Source organism: Trichosurus vulpecula, chromosome 2, assembly GCF_011100635.1.
Source record: "Trichosurus vulpecula isolate mTriVul1 chromosome 2, mTriVul1.pri, whole genome shotgun sequence".
Classification (NCBI taxonomy): domain Eukaryota; kingdom Metazoa; phylum Chordata; class Mammalia; order Diprotodontia; family Phalangeridae; genus Trichosurus; species Trichosurus vulpecula.
This window is the reverse complement of record NC_050574.1, coordinates 377,692,613-377,712,532: the sequence shown is the minus strand read 5'-3', so window position 1 is coordinate 377,712,532 and position 19,920 is coordinate 377,692,613. Positions and strand designations below refer to the sequence as shown.

Below are 19,920 nucleotides of genomic sequence, written 5' to 3'. Positions count from 1 at the left end.
TCTTCTGTGGCTGAATTCTAAATGCTTTTAAAATAATAACTGTGATAATTCATGAAACTCATAACTGACCAATAAAACAAATGTACCAATTTTAGAACTAACCACACTCAAATGTACCTCAGGGCTTTTACTTGACTTGTTATCATCCCAAGTTCTAAGGTAATCTGGGGTATATTTAAATATTTCTCTTTCTTTTTTATTTAATTTTTTAAATTTATTTTTAGTTTTCAACATTCATTTTCATAGGATTTTGGGTTACAAATTTTCTCCCCATCTCTACCCGCCCTAAGATGGCATGTAGTCTGATTGCACCTTTCCCCAGTCTGCCCTCTCTTCTATCACTCTACTCCCTGCCCCATCCCCTTTTCCCTTACTTTCTTGTAGGGCAAGATAGCTTTCTATACCCCATTGTCTGTATATCTTATATCTCAGTTGCATATAAAAACAATTTTTTTTATATTTGTTTTTAAAACTTTGAGTTCTAAATTCTCTCCCTTCTTCCCTCCCCACCCACCCTCCTTGAGAAGGAAAGCAATTCAATATAGGTTATACATGTATCGTTATGCAAAACACTTCCATGATAGTCATGTTGTGAAAGACTAACTGTATTTCCCTCCATCCTATCCTGTCCCCCTTTATTCAATTTTCTCCTTTGACCCTGTCCTTTTTCAAAAGTGTTTGCTTTTGACTATCTGCTCTCCCAATCTGCTCTCCCTTCTATTGTTCCCCCCTCTTATCCCCTTCCCCCCTATTTTCTTGTAGGGTAAGATACCCAATTGAGTGTGTATGTTATTCCCTCCTTAGGCCAAATCTGATGAAAGCAAGATTCACTCATTCCCTTTCACCTACCCCCTCTTCCCTTCCATTACAACAGCTTTGTCTTGTTACTTTTATGTGAGATAATTTACTCCATTCTATCTCTCCCTTTTTGCTCCCAATATATTCCTCTCTCACATCTAAATTTTATTTGTAGATATCATCCCTTATTTGAATATTTCTTAATCAATAAAAGTACAACCTCTTTCTCATTAATCAGTTAGCTCAGAGTCCCCACTTCAGTTAAGTAAATATTGCTTATTTAGCAAACTAGGGAAACCTATTTTCATATAAGTAGAATGCTCAGTTCTCTGTATTTGTCAAAACCTCTCAACTTTTGTTCAGTCATTTCAGTCATATATGACCCTTTGTGACCCCATTTGCAATTTTCTTTGCAAAGATGCTGGAGTAGTTTGCCATTTTGTTCTCCAGCTTAATTTATAGATGAGGAACAGAGGGAAACAGGGTTAAGTACTTGCTCAGTGTTCTACAGCTAGTATCTGAAACTGTATTTGAACACAAGAAGATGAGTCTTCCTGACTCCAGGCCTGGCACTCTACCCACTGCCATACCTAGCTGACCCTGATCTCTTAGGGCTTAAATAAAATTCAAAGTTAATAGTTATGCAATTTATTAATAAGGCAGCCAACAATACAAAGACATAAATAATTATTTGTAATATTTATCTGTGAGATAGATCACATCTCACGTCACCACTAACAGTCATTATTACTCTTTATTTCACTTCTGAAATACAGTTTCACCATTCAGACTTTCCAGAGAGCAGCCAGTCTTTCATAAAGAGGAAGAATAGTCTATTTATCGATAACATAAAGGTAAATTCAATCACCTTATGAAATAAATTCTTTCTTCCTGTTACCTCACAACTAATCTCTAGAAATGACAGGAAAACAGTCTATGCACAGGCAACAGCTAAATCTCTTTAGAGTTCATAGTAAAAACTCAAAATTTTTTTTTTTAATAGAAGAGAGTTAAAATTCAATTTCTCTAAAATAATTAAAGTTCAACCTCTTTTTAAATAATAGTTAAACTCTTTGTCCACACAGACTTCTCATAGATAAATTAAACTCAAACTCTGCCTACTAACTCATTAGAAAATAGCAGTTAAATTGCCAACCTCCCATAAACTTTTCAGGGAATGACCACTGCACTATAACTATTCAAGATTACAAAGCCAGCAAAGATGGAGGAGTAGGGGAAGCAGTACATCCCAACTCTCTCCACAAGGACTCTATCTATGATCTAAGAAGAATACCAGAATGAGTTCAATCTTAGTCCTTCGTTTTCAAAGAGGACCAGTGACATCATGGGGTGATGTCTTAACTTGTGTGTGAATTGGATTTAAATTAGGTGGAGTTGCACAAAGGCATTAGCTTCTCTCTTCCAGACTCATTGAAGTACAGTGGCAAGAAAAAAGTCAGGGCAACTGGTGACAGCCCAGGATGCAGTGGATGACCTTGGTGTCTTTGATGTCTGACCGAACTCTAAGTGTTCCAGATTGCCTGCTTCAGCTGCCTCCACGGCCTTTGGAACAAATTGTTCTCATCTATTCATTCCACCGGGGGAGGTCTTTACACACTTGGGGTAGACATCTCTCTAACACACCAAGGCTGAAGCCTGTCAGTTACCCTCAACCTGGTTTAACTTGTCTGGGAAATCTAAGGAGTCAATTTTTGATCCCGAGATAATGAATTCAGACCCTAGGCAAGTAACCATGGCCAAAACTGTGGAACGGGGATGAACTTGCAGCTCAATCACTTTGGCCCTAGAAAAGGATGGGGGATTTAGATGCTATAGTTCCAGCTCAGGATCCTAGACTAAAAGTCCCTTGTGCAGGCTGGCAACTCTGTCCCTCTGAACCTGTACAGAGTCTTCCAGCTAGCTGATGGGCTACGTCCAGTAACTGTCTACTGGAGCAACAACTCTACAGCCGTACTGTCTAAACCCACATTTGATACTGGAGCCTGGAAAGTCCATGAGGGCATTGAGTAGCCATTCTCTAGATCAGTCTCAATGACTTTGCTGCTCTTTGGTTGGTGTGGCCCCTGTGATCCCTGAAGAACACAACACTCAATACATAGAGAAAGCACTAACAAGGTCTCAGAGAATACAGAGCAACCAAGACCCAGTTTTCTCTTTACAAGTGCTCAGAGCCTGATTCGGTCCTGATTCAGGATGTAAGGCTTGAAGAATGAGTAAATTTTTAAAAATTCCGTTATAATAGGTCACCAGGAATGCTCCAAACAGGAACCCAGAAGTGGTAAATAACACAAGAAGTATGAACTCTCTTTACCATGCCCTTATACATAACACTTTAAAAAATGCACCTCTTTCCTTTTCCTAGTCCCCCACATCAAATACCTATGCCCCTTTCCTCCTAATCCTAGCTAAGCTGTTAAGTAAAGTGTTATCTGATAATGGCTTAAATTATAACACTTTCCAGATGTATATGTGTTGTTATAGGAGGCTCAAAGACTAATGAGCCTTCATGTCTCCAAGAAATGAAACCATAGTGGCAAAATGACATCTGTCCCTTAAATAAGAATGATGGAAGAGACCTTCGGGAATGCTTGGTTAATCTCCCTCACTGGGGCTGGGGAAAATAAGAATGCTTGAGAGGCAATGTGGAGTAGTGGAGAGGGAGCTTGCCTTGAAAAGCAGAAGACCTGGATTCAAGTCCTGCTTTTGAAACATACTGGCTCTGTGGCCCAAGACAAATCACTTGTCACTTAGCAACTCCAAGACTATGAGTAGAGAGAATCTGGCAGAGAGAATTTCATCACTGGGAGTTATCTATAGTCATGAAATAGCATGTACCATCTAGGGTGTCAGGGATACAGGAGGACCCCTCTTCATGTCAACTCTTCTCTGGCCAAGCCACCCCATTTCTTAATCCATTTGGATACTTGACTTGGATGAGATGGAATTAACCAACTCTATTACTTCCAGGCATCCTAAGTTTAGACCTTACCATCTACCCTGCTTCTAGCATTGTTATCTGAACTATAGATGGAACTTAAAGACCCCTGGGTCTTGCCACCCACCCTGCCCCTGTGCTCTAGGGATTTTCTAGCCCTTCCATCTCTTATAGATTTTATGTGTTGTCTCTTCCTTAGAGTATAAGCCTCTTGAGAGTAGGAACTATCTCTCCTTATCTGTTTTTATTCCTAGTTAATTCAAAAAGCATTTATTCATGTCTACTATGTGAAACAAATTTGGCAGAGTAGTTGATTAACATATGAACACACCAAGGATGAGTTCCTGAGAAAAGGTTTCTGCTTTCCTCCCTTCACAGGGCAAACTGTTTACTTCAAGGGGAATTTTGCTGTTTTCCGGTTTTTTTTCTTGCTGTTTATTTAGAATTCCAGTATATTTTCCACTTAGCTTTGCAGTACTTTTATATTATATCCATGTATTTAAATTTTAAAAATTGATTTCTTTTGCTTTGATATTATGTTCATTTCCCAGCAAATCCCTCTCTGTCCCCCACCCAGAGAAGCTAACCATACGAGGGGTATGCCACCTGCATCCTGGGATAGGAAGAGGTAAAAGGAATTCCCTCACTTTGAGTCAGCTAAGATTAAAGGCTGATTATATTTAATTAAGAGGGGATAAGAAATAAAAACTTACAGTAGCTCAGTGGCTCTTTTATTGACCAGCTAGGTGGAGCCACTAGATAGATTAAAAAAACAAACAACTGAAAATTAATTGACTAGGCCTAAAGCATGTGGCCTTGGACATTTTATGGTAGGAGAATGGTAACTTCCCCAAAGCAGTAAAAGCAGTGGCAAGGACAGAACCTGGAAACTTCAGCAAATAGCACCACAGAAACAATAGAGAAACAGTGCCTAGAAGCTTCAGAGAGAGAAAGCAGCAGCAGCTGAGGATGGTACTTTGGAATATTGCTTTGTGGAAATGGAATCATCCAGAAGTAGCTCTAGGACCATGACTCAAGAGCTCAAGGAGCCATGGAACTGCAGTCAGGAACAACGGCAAGGAACAGGGAGAAAGAATTGTGGAAAGATGGGTGGGAGAAGATTTTCCAGCTGCAATGCAATAAAGATGGCACAACAATTTTCTTCTCCTTGTGCATGAGGTTTCTTGTTCCCCTTTCCAGCAAAATAGATAATAATGCTTCTTTTTTTCTCTATCTCTCTTTTTTTTTTGAAAGGGGGAAGTCAGGGCAATTGGGATTAAGTGACTTGCCCAAGGTCACACAGCTAGTATGTGTGTCAAGTGTCTAAGGCTGGATTTGAGCTCAGGTCCTCCTGACTCCAGGGCCGGTACTCTACTCACTGTGCCACCTAGCTGCCCCAATAATGCTTCTTTTTAAAATGTCATTTCCATTGTTTAAACTACCTCTGCAGAACACTTGACAATGCCAAGGACTTGGGTGGTAAGCAATTTCTATTATAGCTCTTCAGTAGCTGGGGCTGCTGAGGAGGTAGAGTGTACAATGTCTGTAGAGGCAACTGCCATGTGACATCTTTACGAGGTTGTTCCCAGGACCAATGTCTATAGGGAGTGGTCTAGGCTATTGCTGCTAGTCCCAGTCCTGTTGGATTTACCTACCTGTAGGTGGCAGCTGATTGTAGTGGTTAGTGGAATGAGAGACCTTTTCCACATAAGTTGTTCCCCTCGATGATGGATGGATACAGGGGCTACAAGTGGAAGCAGGACTGGTGGTCTGGGGGGAGGGGAGCTGTTCCCATTGCTCTTTTTTTTGTGGACTATGAAAGTTTGGCCTAACCATATATGCAGGAGAAAAAAATGCAGATTAAAAAAAAAGATTAACCTAAATTTTTGAGGATACTGAAAGACACGAACAATGTCTATTTCCAGAATTATGACATGCAGTTTGTTGAACCACTTATAGAGGTAACTCATTATATATATATATATATATATATATAATATATATATATATATATATATATATATATATATATATATATATATGTCTCCAATTTGGGCTCAAAATGAAACCAGAGGAAGAGAACAAGCTGGATTGACTCTGGGAAATTGTGAGGCTCCTTTAGAAATGCCAAACATCTTCTAGAAACAAACACTCATTTTTAATATCAATATTCTGGTGGTAGTGTCATAAGACTGTGAGTCATAGAATTCTGTAGTTTCTGAAGAATTGAAAATGGATATCACCCAGAAGGCAAATGTAGAGGCCCAGAGTGGGTGTGAGTAGGCTGCAACACAGAATAAATAAGGGACTATGAAGAACTGGAGTAAAGTATATCATCAAATAAACGTATGGGCGAAAAAGAAGATGGGTCAGTCATGTGGGAAGAGTGAGGAATAACCACTGGACAGCTCATGTTCTCCACCGGTATCAATGGGATATCAGAAGAAAGTAATGGAGGTCAGCAGAGTATATGCTCAGGAGAGGACTTAAACAAGAATTGTATAGGGGAGGCAGGGGAAGATGGGTTGTGATTTGCAATATTGTAAGGAATAGCCATATCAATGATCAATATCAATCATATCAGGTCTATTTGAGATTTTGCTATTCTGTCTCAATTACATATTGTGTTAATTTATAGATCCTGATAGAACTGTGATTAGGTACTGGATGAGACCTCACAACGTATTTTTCTCTCACACTGATTCTAGAGTTTAGTAACATGCCTTTTACTTGTGATGGCTCAACCGGGAAATTTAAAGCTACTCACAGAATCGCAGAAATTCAGAGTAAGAAGGAACCACAGTGATCAACCCATCCCCTCTGAGAATTCATTCTATCCTTTTCTTGATCCCTGATAGGTCCCAAGACACAACCTCAGATACGGATCGTTGGGAAAAAAATCAATTAATCAGTCAACAAATATGTATTAAGCACTGACTGTATGCCAGGTATTATGTTAAGCAATGGAAATAAAAGTACAAAGAATTAAGCAATTCTTACTCACAATGAACATATGTTCTAATGCAAGAAAGAGTTCAAGGGGACTACATGTAAAATATATACTCCATAAGTAACTAATAAATAGGATAATTTCATAAATAATGAATAAGTTAATAAGTTAATAAAATATGTAAAAACCGTTTACAATAATTTAAATCCTGGAGAGCAATATAATGGCTCCTAATGTCCATATGTTTTCTTCTTCAATTTTAGGGAGCATGTTTTAGGCAAAATACCATGAGTTAAATCACCATTTCTCTAAGCCTGAAGTTTAGAATATTCCTTTATATTTAGGCAAAGTTTGGACTTTCTAATTAACTTTACATTTATATCTCTCTTTATCACTAACTTATGGAATGTGTATGTATTATATATAAGTATAAATGTTATATGTAATATAAATATATGTATATATGTACAAATTCTATAGATTGATAGGCATCAGGAGACTGAAGTAAAAAGCTGACCTTTTCTGGTGACTTCCCTCACCATGGAGGAGTACTCAGAGCAGCCAGTAAAGCTGATGAACTGCCTCAAGATCTCATTCTCTGATGACTTTTGCTCCTTGGAGGTGTGCTGGAAAGCAAAATGCTACAATTCCCATTTCTGGAATTTCTTCCTCTATTGAACTTGTTTGTTTATTTGTAGATAATTCCTGGAGTTGTGACCAAATTTCCCAGCCCATTGGAACAATTTCCTGTCTGGCATTAGTTTACTTTATCCAAAGGCTTTCAGAGACTTCTACTTAGTCTAAGGCAGTTTGAGCAATTGATGGATTGAGACAAATTCTTACCTAATTAAGGTATCAGAGCTAATATGGTTCTATATTATCTGATTTGAATATAATCTCCAGAGCCTTCTACTAAAGAATCTCTAGAAAAGGCTGTGTCAGATAGTTAGTAATCAAATACAGTAACTAACATTCTTTTTTTCTCCAGAAGATTTAAACTCCCACTTTAGCAAAAAAACAAAAACAAAAACAAAAACCTCCTCCCTCAAATTTCAGTCCCAAGATATCTTCCTCTCTTCCTGAGCTGAGAAGAAATATGATTCTCAGGATTTTTAGCAACATAGGCCAACCTTTCAAGACAGCCAATCCGTGCTTTGCTAGAACTGTTTGCTAGAATGCTAGAATGCCACTCACATGAAAATAATATTGGTAGATTATGCAAACTCTAGGTCAAAAGTGATGAAGGTCTGAACATAGGTAGTAGCTGTGTGAGTGGAGAGAAGGGGTAGAATCCAAGACATGTCATGAAAGTAGAAAAAGCAAGATTTGGTGGCTAATGGATATGAGGTAGGTGAAGAAGAGTGAGGAATTAAGGATAATGTTGAGGTTACAAAATTGAGAGGCTGGAAGAATAGTGATGTCTTTGACAGAAGAAGAAGGGAGAATTTAAGGAGAAAGATAACTAGTTCAGTTTTAAACATGTTGGGTTTAAGATGTCTCTTGGACATTCAATTTGAAGAGTTCAATGGGCAATTTGTGATATAGGACTGAACCTTGGGGAAGAGATTGAGGCTGAATTTGTAGATCTGGGAGTTATCTGCATACAGATTATAGGCATGGCAACTAATGAGGTTACCAAGAGAAGGGGTATGTATACAGGGAGAAGAGCAGAGGGCCCAGGACAGAACCTTGGGGAGCATCCACAGAAGGGGGTGTGATGTAGATGATGAGCCAGCAAACGAGTCTAGTCAGACAGGAAGGAAGTGAACTAGAAGAGAGTAGTGTCACAAAAACTCAGAGAAAAGAGTATCCAGGAGAAGATAATCAACAGAATTAAAGGTAGCAAATAGGTTGAGAAGAATTAGGAGAAAAGACCAGCAGATAGAACAATTAAGAGAAAAATGCTAACTTTGGAGAGAATAGTTTCAGTTGGCTGATGAAGTCAAAGCAAGCTTGTAAAAAGATGGGAAGTGAGTAAGGAGTATAAGGGCAAGCAAAGTGAGACTTTTTACTGTTTTTTCTTTTGGAGTGCTTCTCAGCACTAAGGCAATCAAGTACCTTTGATTGAGTCTTGTCTTTGTTTGTAGGAAGGCCCACACCCTTTTGCTAATTAGCTCACGAGAGGTGTGAAGCCCTTGGGCCCTGAAAAAGGGTATATATACTCTGAGGTTAGCATTTTGCTTGGAGCTCACTCACTGGAACAGTGTCTTGTGATTTGACTAGAAGAGACTCTGGGTAGCCATTACGGTGCCCCCTGGCTTTGAAAAATCCAAATGTTGGTGCTTCTCTCTCTGATCACTATATATGTACTGTCTTGGACAGACAGCTAGAAGCCTGTGTGCTGATTTGTGTTGTTTGCTCTGTTTATATAATTTCCGCTTGTAATTTCTGTTTGTGTTTTCTCTGAAGTTCCAGGTGCTGACTTTTTTCCCTGAACTAGGTGAATGATATATGTATGTTTAATCAAAGTAAGATTGTAAACCCCTTAAAGTTTCTTTCCTTAGAAAAGGAGATCAAAGACCTGCGCTAGCAGCCCTCCTGTATGCTGGTGTTACTGGTCTTACACAGCCACAGCAGTGGCAAGCAGCATTGTTACAAGGAGGAGTAGGAGATTGTAGAAAACTTTTTCAAGGAGTTGGACTGAGAAAGGGAGGAGAGATATATGATACTAGCACAAGGAGATGGTAGGATACAGTGTTGCTTGGGGCCCTATTTTATTGTGTGTGGTGGCCCTGTGTCCTTACAGGGTATGATGGAAGAATATTCCTAACTTTAATGTCATCTGAGAATCAGAGCAAAACTCTATGGAGATGTGTATGTGTGTAGGAAAGATCTAACAGGCAGCAGAGTCACTTGCTGTTTATCTAGAACTAGAAGGAATCTCAGAGACCAATTCCTTAGTTTTTCAGATGAGGGCAGATGAGGGCAGCTAGGCAGCACAGTGGAGAGAGTGCCAGGCATGAAGTCAGGAAGACATCTTCCTGAGTTCTAACCTAGCCTCAGATACTTCCTAGCTGTGTGACCCTAGGCAGGTCACTTACTGCTGTTTGCCTCAGTTTCCTCATCTATAAAATGAGCTGGAGAAGGAAATGGCAAACCATTCCAGTATCTTTGTTAAGAAAACCCCAAATGGGGTCACAAAAATTCAGACAGGACTGAAATGACTGAAGAACAATGACTACAGATGGAGAACTTGAGGCCTATGGAGACTTACTGATACCCAGGTAATAAACATCAGAGGCAGGATTTAAACACAGATCTTCCGACTTCAGAGACAGTATCCTTTGCACTGAACCATCCTGCCCCCCTCTTTACAGAAAGAAGCATCCTGGGAGCCAATCCAGGGGGAATTAGGGCACACTTTGTTATCTGTGTGGGTTGTGGTCACTTAATTTAACTCTAATCAACCTTATCAACCGATTTTTGGGCATCCCACCTCAAATCCAGCCTCAGGCACTTGACACACTTACCAGTTGTGTGACCTTGGGCAAGTCACTTAACCCCAATTGCCTTCCCTTCTCCCCTTTTATTGGGAGTATAACATAATGCAGGTTCTAAAGGGATACACAAAAAGTACCAGGGGTTGTCCTTCCTTTTGTTTTTTGTATTCCTAATATTTAACCCAGAGGTTAAGTGCTTATTAAATGCTTCATTCATTCACTCAGGACAATAATATTATGGTCTTATGCCCTCACAGAAGTTTCTATTTTGTTGAGAGACAGACCAAATTGAACCCTGAGCACAAATACTTATCAATCAGCTATTATTAGCTAACTACAGTGCTGGGTGTCATAGGAGCATGGGCAGGTATTTAAAAATGCAATCCTTACCTTAAAGGAAGCTATAATTTATTTAGGGAGATACTATGAGCAAAACAGTTAAATAGCACTAAAAGATCTAAATAACAGTTCAAGACAACAGGAGAGATCACAGAGTGGTAAAAGATGGCACATTAATTGCTAAAACACTAATTCTAAAAGAGTTCACAGCAAAGGGAACTCATGTAGGATGACGAAAAGGTCAATTTTCATTGGTTTTGAAGAATGATGAGTGGATAGACTTTCTGTAGGTCAGTGTATGTATATAGGCGAGCGTTGGAGAATAGATGAGAAGAAAGTATAGACCACATTAGGAACAAGGTTTTTGAGTTCTAGACACTATACCTTAAGAGGGACACTGAGAAACTCTAACATATCCAGAGCATAATAAGCAGGGTGATGAGAGGATTAAAAACCATGTCACACAAAACAGGAAAACGATAAATGCTGGAGAGGATGTGAGAAAATTGGAACACTGTTACATTATTGGTGGAGTTATGAACTGATCCAGCCATTCTGGAGAGCAATTTAGAACTATGCCCAAAGGGCTATAAAAATGTTCATACCCTTTGACCCAGCAGTACCACTTCTAGGGCTGTATCCCAAAGAGATCATACAAGTGGCAAGTGGACCTGTATGTACAAAATATTTATAGCAGCTCTTTTTGTGGTGGCAAAGAATTGGAAATCAAGGGGATGCCCATCAATTGGAGAATAGCTAAACAAATTGTGGTATATGAATGTAATGGAATACTACTGTGCAATAAGAAATGGGGAGCAGATGGACTTCATTATAACCTGGAAAGACCTATATGAACTGATGTTGAATGAGGGGAGCAGAACCAGGAGAACATTATACACAACTACAGACACATGGTATCTGTAAGGACTAACTATTATAGACTTGGCTCTTCTCATTAATGCAAGGTTCAAAGACAGCTTTAAAAGACTCATGATGGAAAAAGTGATGCACATCCGTAGAAAGAATTATGGAGTATGAATGCAGATTGAGGCAAACTATTTGCTCCCTTTTTCCCCCCTTCTTTTTTTTTGGGTTTTGTTTCTTCTTTCTCATGATTCATTCCATTGGTTATAATTCTTCCTTACAACTGGACTATTATGTAAATAAGTTCAATGTGAAGGTATATGTAGAACCTATATTGGATTACATGTTGTCTTGGGGGCAAGGGAGGAGGAGAGAGGAGAGAAAATTTGGAACTCAAAAACTTGCGGAACTGAGTGTTGTAAACTAAAAATAAAAAATAAATTAAAAAAACCATGTCATATAAGGGAAAGTTAGAGGAACTAGTTCAGTTTTTTTTAAAACTTAAATAAAGGGACAGCTAGGTGGCAGAGTGAGTAGAGCACTGGCCCTGGAGTCAGGAGGACCTGAATTGAAATGTGGCCTCAGACACTTGACACACTTACTATCTCTGTGACCTTGGGCAAGTCACTTAACCCTGATTGCTTTCCATTCTCCCATAAAAAAAAAACAAATTAATTAGTGGAATTTACTGCTTAAAGGAAGTCTATTAAGAATTATTTTCTATACTGCTACAAAGTAAATAATATAATATGTTGTGAAAATATGGTGTCTGATCTGAGCTTGCTTCAAGCAAATTATTCCTTCAAGTTTAAAAACTACTAAATGTTAAATATTTGGGACGGCCAAATTTGTCTGTTAAGAAAAGATAAGAAAGTGTATCTCTGTTTTCTCCAAAATTTGGTATTTGGAAGTGTGGAACATTGCATGTACTGTCAGATTCAATTGATATGGCTGTCAGATTCAGTTGATATGTTGGTAAGTTTGTTGAATTGCTTTTATCTCTCTTTCTTTTTACTTTTTGTTATAAGAAATGCCTTGCTGGGTACTAGGCAGAGAATATATTTGGAAATGAAGGTGATATGAAGGCACAAAAAAACTCAATAAAACATTTTAAAAAGAAAATGCTTGGGGTGAGTGTTCTTTATTACAGAGCACTGTGTCAGGTCACAAAATGTGATAAAAAAGGAAATATTCTTACCTTTCTGAATTTGCTGGCATTGTTGGATCGATAGAGACCATAGCATCATCTATGGTCAAAAGCGAGATTGTTGTATTCCTGAAAGATATATTCAAGACATTTTTTCAAACCTCAGTTTTCGTAGATCTGTGAAACATAATACATCATGTAAAAGACTTTTGCGACTTAGAGGAAATATGGCCACATTAAGCTCAAGATATGGTTATCCATTCAATTGAACATTTATTAATCAGATACTATTATAGAACAATTCTAGACGCCGAGGGAGATTCATAGAGAAACACACCATGGTCTCTATTCTCAAAATTTATAAATTCTAGAGTACTGAAATAAGAATAGTGATTAAACAATAGAGGATATGAAAAGATACCATTTGACAAAAGAGAACCATTAAAAATTATAATTGCATCCATGGTAAAATAATTTTACTATATCTTTATATAGGTAAGTGAATACTATAAAATTTCAAATAATTGAACATTAAATTTATTTTGTTAACTTCAGAAGTAAATATCATAATTATGACAAGTAAATTAAAATGATAATTAGATGGGGGAATATATGTGTGAGAGAAAAGAGTTTGAGCCCTTTTTAAAAAAACAGATAAGGTTAACTCCTGACCTCAAAAGTACTGTTGTTATAATTTAATCAGTGCAAGAAATCTCACAAATTATGTGTACTGGGATGCTTTTCTTCCCCCAGGAAGAAATAATCTGCCCCGATCTGATCGTTGTTCTTTATGGTGGTTTTATTTGCATTTGTATTACATTTATTTGTGTACATATCTCATATTAGATTGTCGGCTCCAGGATGAGAGGAACATCACATTTTATTTAGCTTTGTATTGGTTTCAGTGCCTTGCACATAACAAGTCCTTTATAGCTACTGAAATATTGTGTTTAAACTATGAATGAAATTGTGGGGGAAATGACACAAATAATCAGATAATGCCTCTTTTTCAAGGATAAGATCTGAAATATTGAGTGGAGAAACAAAAACTAATAGGAAAATTAAAACCAACAGTTACCCTGAGAGTCAATAAAACCATGTTTGCCCTTCTTTTCTATTCACATTTCTCCCAGGATTCAGTATCTGAATTGGTATATACAGATAATATGAAATGCAGTTTTAAGTTATTAAAACAAGCTTCTTCCCAAGATCCTCTTTAAAAATAAAGTATATTGCTTTCTGATTTAGTTGCTAACTTGGGACTTTACAGGTTTTTGTTTCTGAATGAAGCCTGAATTGTAAGAGAGAAGCCTTGACTAATTTAACTTTCCTTTTTAATAAAACATGCCCATATTAGTTTGAAAATAAAAGCTCTCTCTTTCACTCTACATAGGAAGGTTGCCTATGAAGCATTGCTAAGAGGCAAAAATGCTTTCAAATATGAGTATTTCCATTAGTATCATCTTGCATGGAAAGTGGTCTTGTTAATTTATCAGCTTCCACAAATATTCATTCATTTGTTCATTCATTCATTCATGAGTCCAACATTCATTTCAACAAGTGCATACACACGTGTTCTTGCATATATTTCTAGCAGTAGTCATGAAAGTCTTGAGAGAATCTCTGATATCAGGAAAATCTTCAAATGTGAAGTAGAAAATAGGAGTAACCCCCATCTGTGGAATATTGTTTAAATTATTAGTCATTTTAATTGCAATCAGCTTTTATACCTTAGTCAATCAGTTTCTCATCTGACAGGGATGGAATAGATGATTTCCAAGGATGTTTACAACTCTAACATTGTATGATGCTACAATTCTTTCCTAATTTATTGTTCCTTACTTATGAACAGTTTTATAATGAATCAAATTTATTGTAACAGAAAGTGTCTGAGACTGAGAGTGAGGAGATTTGGATTTTAGTGCTGGCAACGTACCATTGAGAAGTTCCTTTACTGAAATAGACAACTTATCAAGAAAGTACCAATAGGGTCTGCCATAGAATATCTGCCAATCTAGTGGCCTTTTCTCAATCTTCATTCTCCTCAATCTTTCTTCAGTCTTTGAAAATGTTGATCATCCTTTCTTCCTCTGAACTTTCTTCTCTCTAGGTGTTTCAAGACATCACTCTCTCCTGGTTCTCCTCCTACTTATCTGACCACTTCTCAGTCTCCTCACATCCTGGGCCATCTCCAGTCATCCTGATGAATATCTGGTCACTGCACCCAGATGGCTCTGGAGGAGAAAGTGAGGCTGGTGACCTTGCACAGCCCTCCCTTGCTTAAATCTAATTCATTTGTATGTCATGGCATCATTTCCGTAATGTCATGGAACAGTTTATTTGTCTCCCTCGTTAGATTGCACGCTCCTTGAGGATAGGCATTGTCTAGCACGGTACTTGGCATAGTAGGCAGTTAACAAAGGCTTAGTAATCGACTGATACAATAACAACTGGTTATTCTATGAGGCTATATTTTTGGCCTTTAGTATCATTTTTGAAGCCCTGCTTTTGCCTGATGTCATGTTCATGCATGCAGAAGGCTAAAACCATTAGAAAAAGAAGATTCAGTCAATCTAGTAATTTGTTATCATATTGACCAAATCCAATCAAAACAGCTATTTTGTCAACCAAATAGATTTATGTTTACATAAAATCTATGTCCCTTTTTACCCTTCAATGTTTCTTATTGTGAATATTAAGTAGTTAACTGGGGAAAGCTAATTTTCCAAAAGACCATCTGCAAGCCAGAGGGGAGAGCCAGAATTTTAAGTCATATCCTGAGTCCCTTGTCCTCACCCAGTCCTTCTTTGCCATAACACCTCTAGATGACATTGCTTTACTTTACTGACTTGAAAGAACTCTTAGGGCAGAAGAGATGATCCATGTTGGGCATTTCTTTAGTACTTCCTCATTCTCAGCAATACTTCTCTTGTTCCTCATATGTGATGATTTTCTGCTTTAGTATTTTTTCCAGGAATTTGAACTTAGGTAGTTGACAAGACAAAATGTTTGGTCCAAAAAAAAAGAGAATTCTGGAGAACTTACCGTGGTAAACCAGTTGCAATGCAGACTAGATCCATAATATCACTGGAACTGCAGTATTTGCTGAAGACCACCTTTGAAACAGAACGGCAACAGAGTAGTAAAACACAGGGCAGAAAAATCTCCAATTAGTTTCCATGGTGATATCAAATTCCATGTGCTTTTAATGTAGTTAAAAATTAATTGTTCATTTTTTAAGCAGGTAAAATCTTTGTGGGCACTGGAATATTATTAGTAGGTACATCTTTAATTATACCTTCTTATTAGTAAGATGTAGGAAAATATTTTTATGCAATATAAATATAGTTTTGAAAACAAAGGTGAACTGATCTTGAGGTAGATGGTTATAATAAAATAGGACTTTAATCATCATTACTATTAGGTGAAACATCTTACTTAGTGTTCTAAGCCAGGAAACAGCAAACTAGTATAGTGGTGGTGGTGGTGGTGGTGGTGGTGGTGGTGGTGGTGGTGGTGGTGGTAAAGAGGAGTCGATTGGGATATCCCTGATCAATCGATTTTCTCATAGGCTAATTAATGAAATCCCAGAAGCTAAAGAAATAGTTATCAAAGACAACAGGACGTTAAGGTCTTACAGAAAAAAAAGAATATATACATATATATATATGTATATATATATATATATGAATGCTACACATTGATAGTGCTTTAAAAGGCTTGAAGTTCAATCAAATTCATGGAATTTGGGGGCAGCTACTCATTGGCTGACCATGGATTAGTCGTGATACAAATAACTCTTTAAAAAGTGAGACACACTCTTTAAATTATTAGTTGAGGCAGGAGCCAGCTCTGAGGAATGTGACACCTAGAAATATGGAAGAAAATATGCTATGGAAAAATAGCCTTGCCTCTTGGGAAGGGGGTGGAAAGGAATTTCTTCTTTCTTTCTCCATTGTTCATGGTGTCTTATATATGTAGGAGACACATTGAGGAGGGAAAATCTTGGAGTTGAGAAGAGAAACATTCCTGGCCATTAGACATTGAGCCACGGAGAGGAAGAGGTTCAAGGGGCTCATCTGAATGATTTATTCTTTAGAGATGGTGAACCCAGAGGAAGAAGAATGAGGACACTTAAAGAAGGTAAATGACACTGGGCTTTGAAGTGTTAATGGTGTGAGCTGTCTTGGTCACATGTTCTTCATAAATCTGCACCTCTCTACTGGTATATTCTACATGTGTGTTCAATCTTCCCACTGAAGCTCTATTAAACTTTGGGATAGTGTGCCCTAGATTTATGGTGGTGGTACAGGGAATATATTATTTTCATTGTTTTATTGTCTCTGGTGCTTTCAAACATCAAGTAATTTTCCTGCTTGTTCCTTTAAACATGTCTATTTTTTTAAATTGGTCCAATGCCTTCATTTTATAGATTAGAAAACAGCGACCTCTAGAAGTTAAGAGGCTTGCCCACGGTCATCTAGTATGGATCAGAAGTAGTATTTAAACACTGTTTTTTAAATTACAGAGCCAAAGTTCTTTTCACTGAAGTGAACTTCTTATTAATTCTATAAGCTTCTTGGCTAGTCCTTTATAATCTATTTTGACTATCACATCCATCCAGATAAGTTTAAAATTGGAGCAACATTCTTCTCAAGATTTCTGACTTTGCCTTTGATGGCTTTGGGATTAAGAAAGACAGTTGCTTCCTTCACATTACCTGCCAAGCCCTTTGTGAATCTTTATGTTTCAAATACATTTCTTGTAAACAAAATATTGTTGGATTCCTCTTTTAATCCATTCTGCATCCCTCTTCTATTTTATGGTTAAGCTCATTCCATTTACATTCATGGCTATGATCATTAATTGTGTATTTAACTCCATCATATTCTCTTCTTTTTCCTTTCTTTGCCTTCCAGCCCTCTACCAAGAAGACAGAGAAATAGGACTGTGAGCAATATTGCTAAATCTATAAATAAATGGCTGATGTCATTGCACTGTCTCTCTTCTCTTCATGATAGGCTGATGCCAATCACTGATTCTTGTATATTCTTTACTTTTTAAAATCTCTCCATTAAAACTCATCCATTGAGACTGAAGTTTGTTTTGCTTCTTTCTATTCTCTGACCCACTTTAATCTCTCTCTTAAATCCACCTCTTTCTCCCTGTCTATTTTTCTGTTGAATTTTATTTATTACTACCCTAAACTCTGTGTATGTGCTTTTGTTTTTTAGTTTCCCTTGCCTGGTTGAGATAAGAGTGAGGTTCATGAGGTGTACATTCCTCTAACCCTTTCCTGATTATTTTTGTAGTTCTCTTTTACTCCTTAATTATGAGAAATAGTAAGTTTCTCATCCTATTTCTTAATTTCTTCCCCAGTATATTATTTTTCCATTCCTTTTCTTAGTTTTCTTAAGATTATCAAAACAGAACAAAATCATCCTAAATGACGATGCTTTTTTGTCTCTTCTCCCTAATTACAATTTAAACAGTTCATCATCAATTTTGTTGTTGTTTAGTCATTTCAGTCATGTCTGATTCTTTGTGACCCCATTTGGGAATTTCCCTGGCAAAGATACTGGAGTGGTTTGCCATTTCTTTCTCTACCTCATTTTACAAATGAGGAAACTGAGGCAAACAGGGTTAAGTGACTTGCTCAGGATCACAAAGCTAGTAAGTATCTGAGGCTAGATTTGAACTTAGGTCTTCCTGACTCCAGGCTTGGCCCCTTTATCCAATGTGCCATCTAGCTGACTGCATCATGATTTAGGCCCTTGTAATTGCTCAAATGTATATGCCTATCTAAGTTTCTCTTGATTCATGTTTGTATTTCAGAGTTTCTACTCAGCTTTGGTTCTTTCATCAAGAAGCTTGAATAGCTTCTAATCCATTAAATCTTTTTTTCCATCATAGAAATATACTAAGTTTTGCCCTCTACGCACCTTGTCATTTTGATGAATGAGGAGTGGTCTGGGCTTTGCTCAGGTTAATCTATACCAGCTCCTCTTTCTTACACAGAAAATGTATTTAAAATTGTTTGTAACTAGGAGCTGTTTGTAGCAGTTGAATGACTGTGCAATTAACTCTTCTCTTTGGGTAGGTATAAGGATTTCTTTTAATTAGCTAAGGACGAATAGAAAGTGACTGGGAAAAATTTTTATATTAAAAAGTTAAATCTGTGACAAAGAGAAAAAAAATTTAATTCTGAGCAAATAATTCCAAGAGTCTGTTAAAACTAATATTGGAATGGATTCCAGAAAAAGCTGCTAGCTTGTAATATGCTGGCAAGTTCCTGCCCTGCCCCCCCTGTAACAGCTATAATTTGTATGATCTCTTCATATCCCTTGACTGACCAGAGCAAGAGAAAAAACTAGCAAAATGTCCAATTCCAGTTTAAAAGTAAATGGAAATTTTTTCCAATTTGAGTAGAGCTTTCTCCCTCCTCTAGTAAATTAGGTGACAAGACAGGATCATACTAATTATATGGGAAGGCACTGGGAGTATGCATGAGCAGAGTGCTTCTAATGGCTACCGAGAGAATAAAATTTTTTTTGAAAATCAGTGGTTCAGATTTTCTGTGGCTCTATATCCCTAGCCCTACAGAGTTCCACTGAGCCCCACTGAGCCACTGTATCCAGGAGCTAACTGGAAGCCTAGTCTGAAATTGCACCAAAGCTTTCTTTTGGCAAGTATTCCCATTCCAAATGTAAAGTGATGAGTTATTGGCATGGGGGTGGGGTGGGGTGGAATTTAAAGTTAGTTAGTTCTGAGGCTCAGAACAATGGCATCAGGGACTATTCCTGCTAATTCTTTGTGATCGGGAATCATGATGTTAAGGTACACATTAAAAGAATTTTGGGCTTTTTTTGAAGACATGTAAATTTGAGGGAATCATTCTTTTGGGGAGTTTTCTCTAATGTTTTTCAGGGTATAAAAGGTGCCAAAGCTGGGAACATAGCAAAAGGATGTAAGAAGACCAAAGCTCAGTCCAGACATTCTCCTGACCCCTACCCCATGCTTTGCATCTGGCAAGTTAGAGCCTAGCCCTAACTTAAGGAACAAAATAATAAGTAGACTGGAGGAATGAACAGAGAAAAAGAGAATTTCACCATAAAGAGCCATTATGGTGAAAGGGAAGTTCAACATACAAGAAGAAGAAAATGACTTCAAAAGATCTGTAAGCAAAGCCTCAAAAAAAATGCAGCTGAAACACAAACCCAACCAGAATTTTTGAAAGAGATAAAGCAAGAGTTAAATAATTTTATAAACCAAGTGAGAGTTTAAAAAAGGCAAAAATGAAGATATTGAAGAAAGATGTAAAAAGAGAATTGATAGATTGGAACAAGAGGTACAAAAAATAAGAAAATAACTATCTGACAATTAGAATTGACAAATGAAAGCAAATAACTGTGTGAAACATCAAGAA

General features: G+C 37.5%; 1 protein-coding gene across 1 annotated transcript in view; it reads right to left on the bottom strand.

Annotated features, from left to right (window-relative positions):
• PDE9A (phosphodiesterase 9A) overlaps window positions 1-19,920 on the bottom strand; it is a 173,031-nt gene that overhangs the window by 129,729 nt on the left and 23,382 nt on the right. The window contains exons 2-3 of the mRNA XM_036747416.1: window positions 15,540-15,610; window positions 12,546-12,623 (exon numbers count right to left, since the gene is read on the bottom strand). Of these exons, the coding sequence (XP_036603311.1) occupies window positions 12,546-12,623; window positions 15,540-15,610 (149 nt within the window). The remainder of the gene's footprint in view (window positions 1-12,545; window positions 12,624-15,539; window positions 15,611-19,920) is intronic.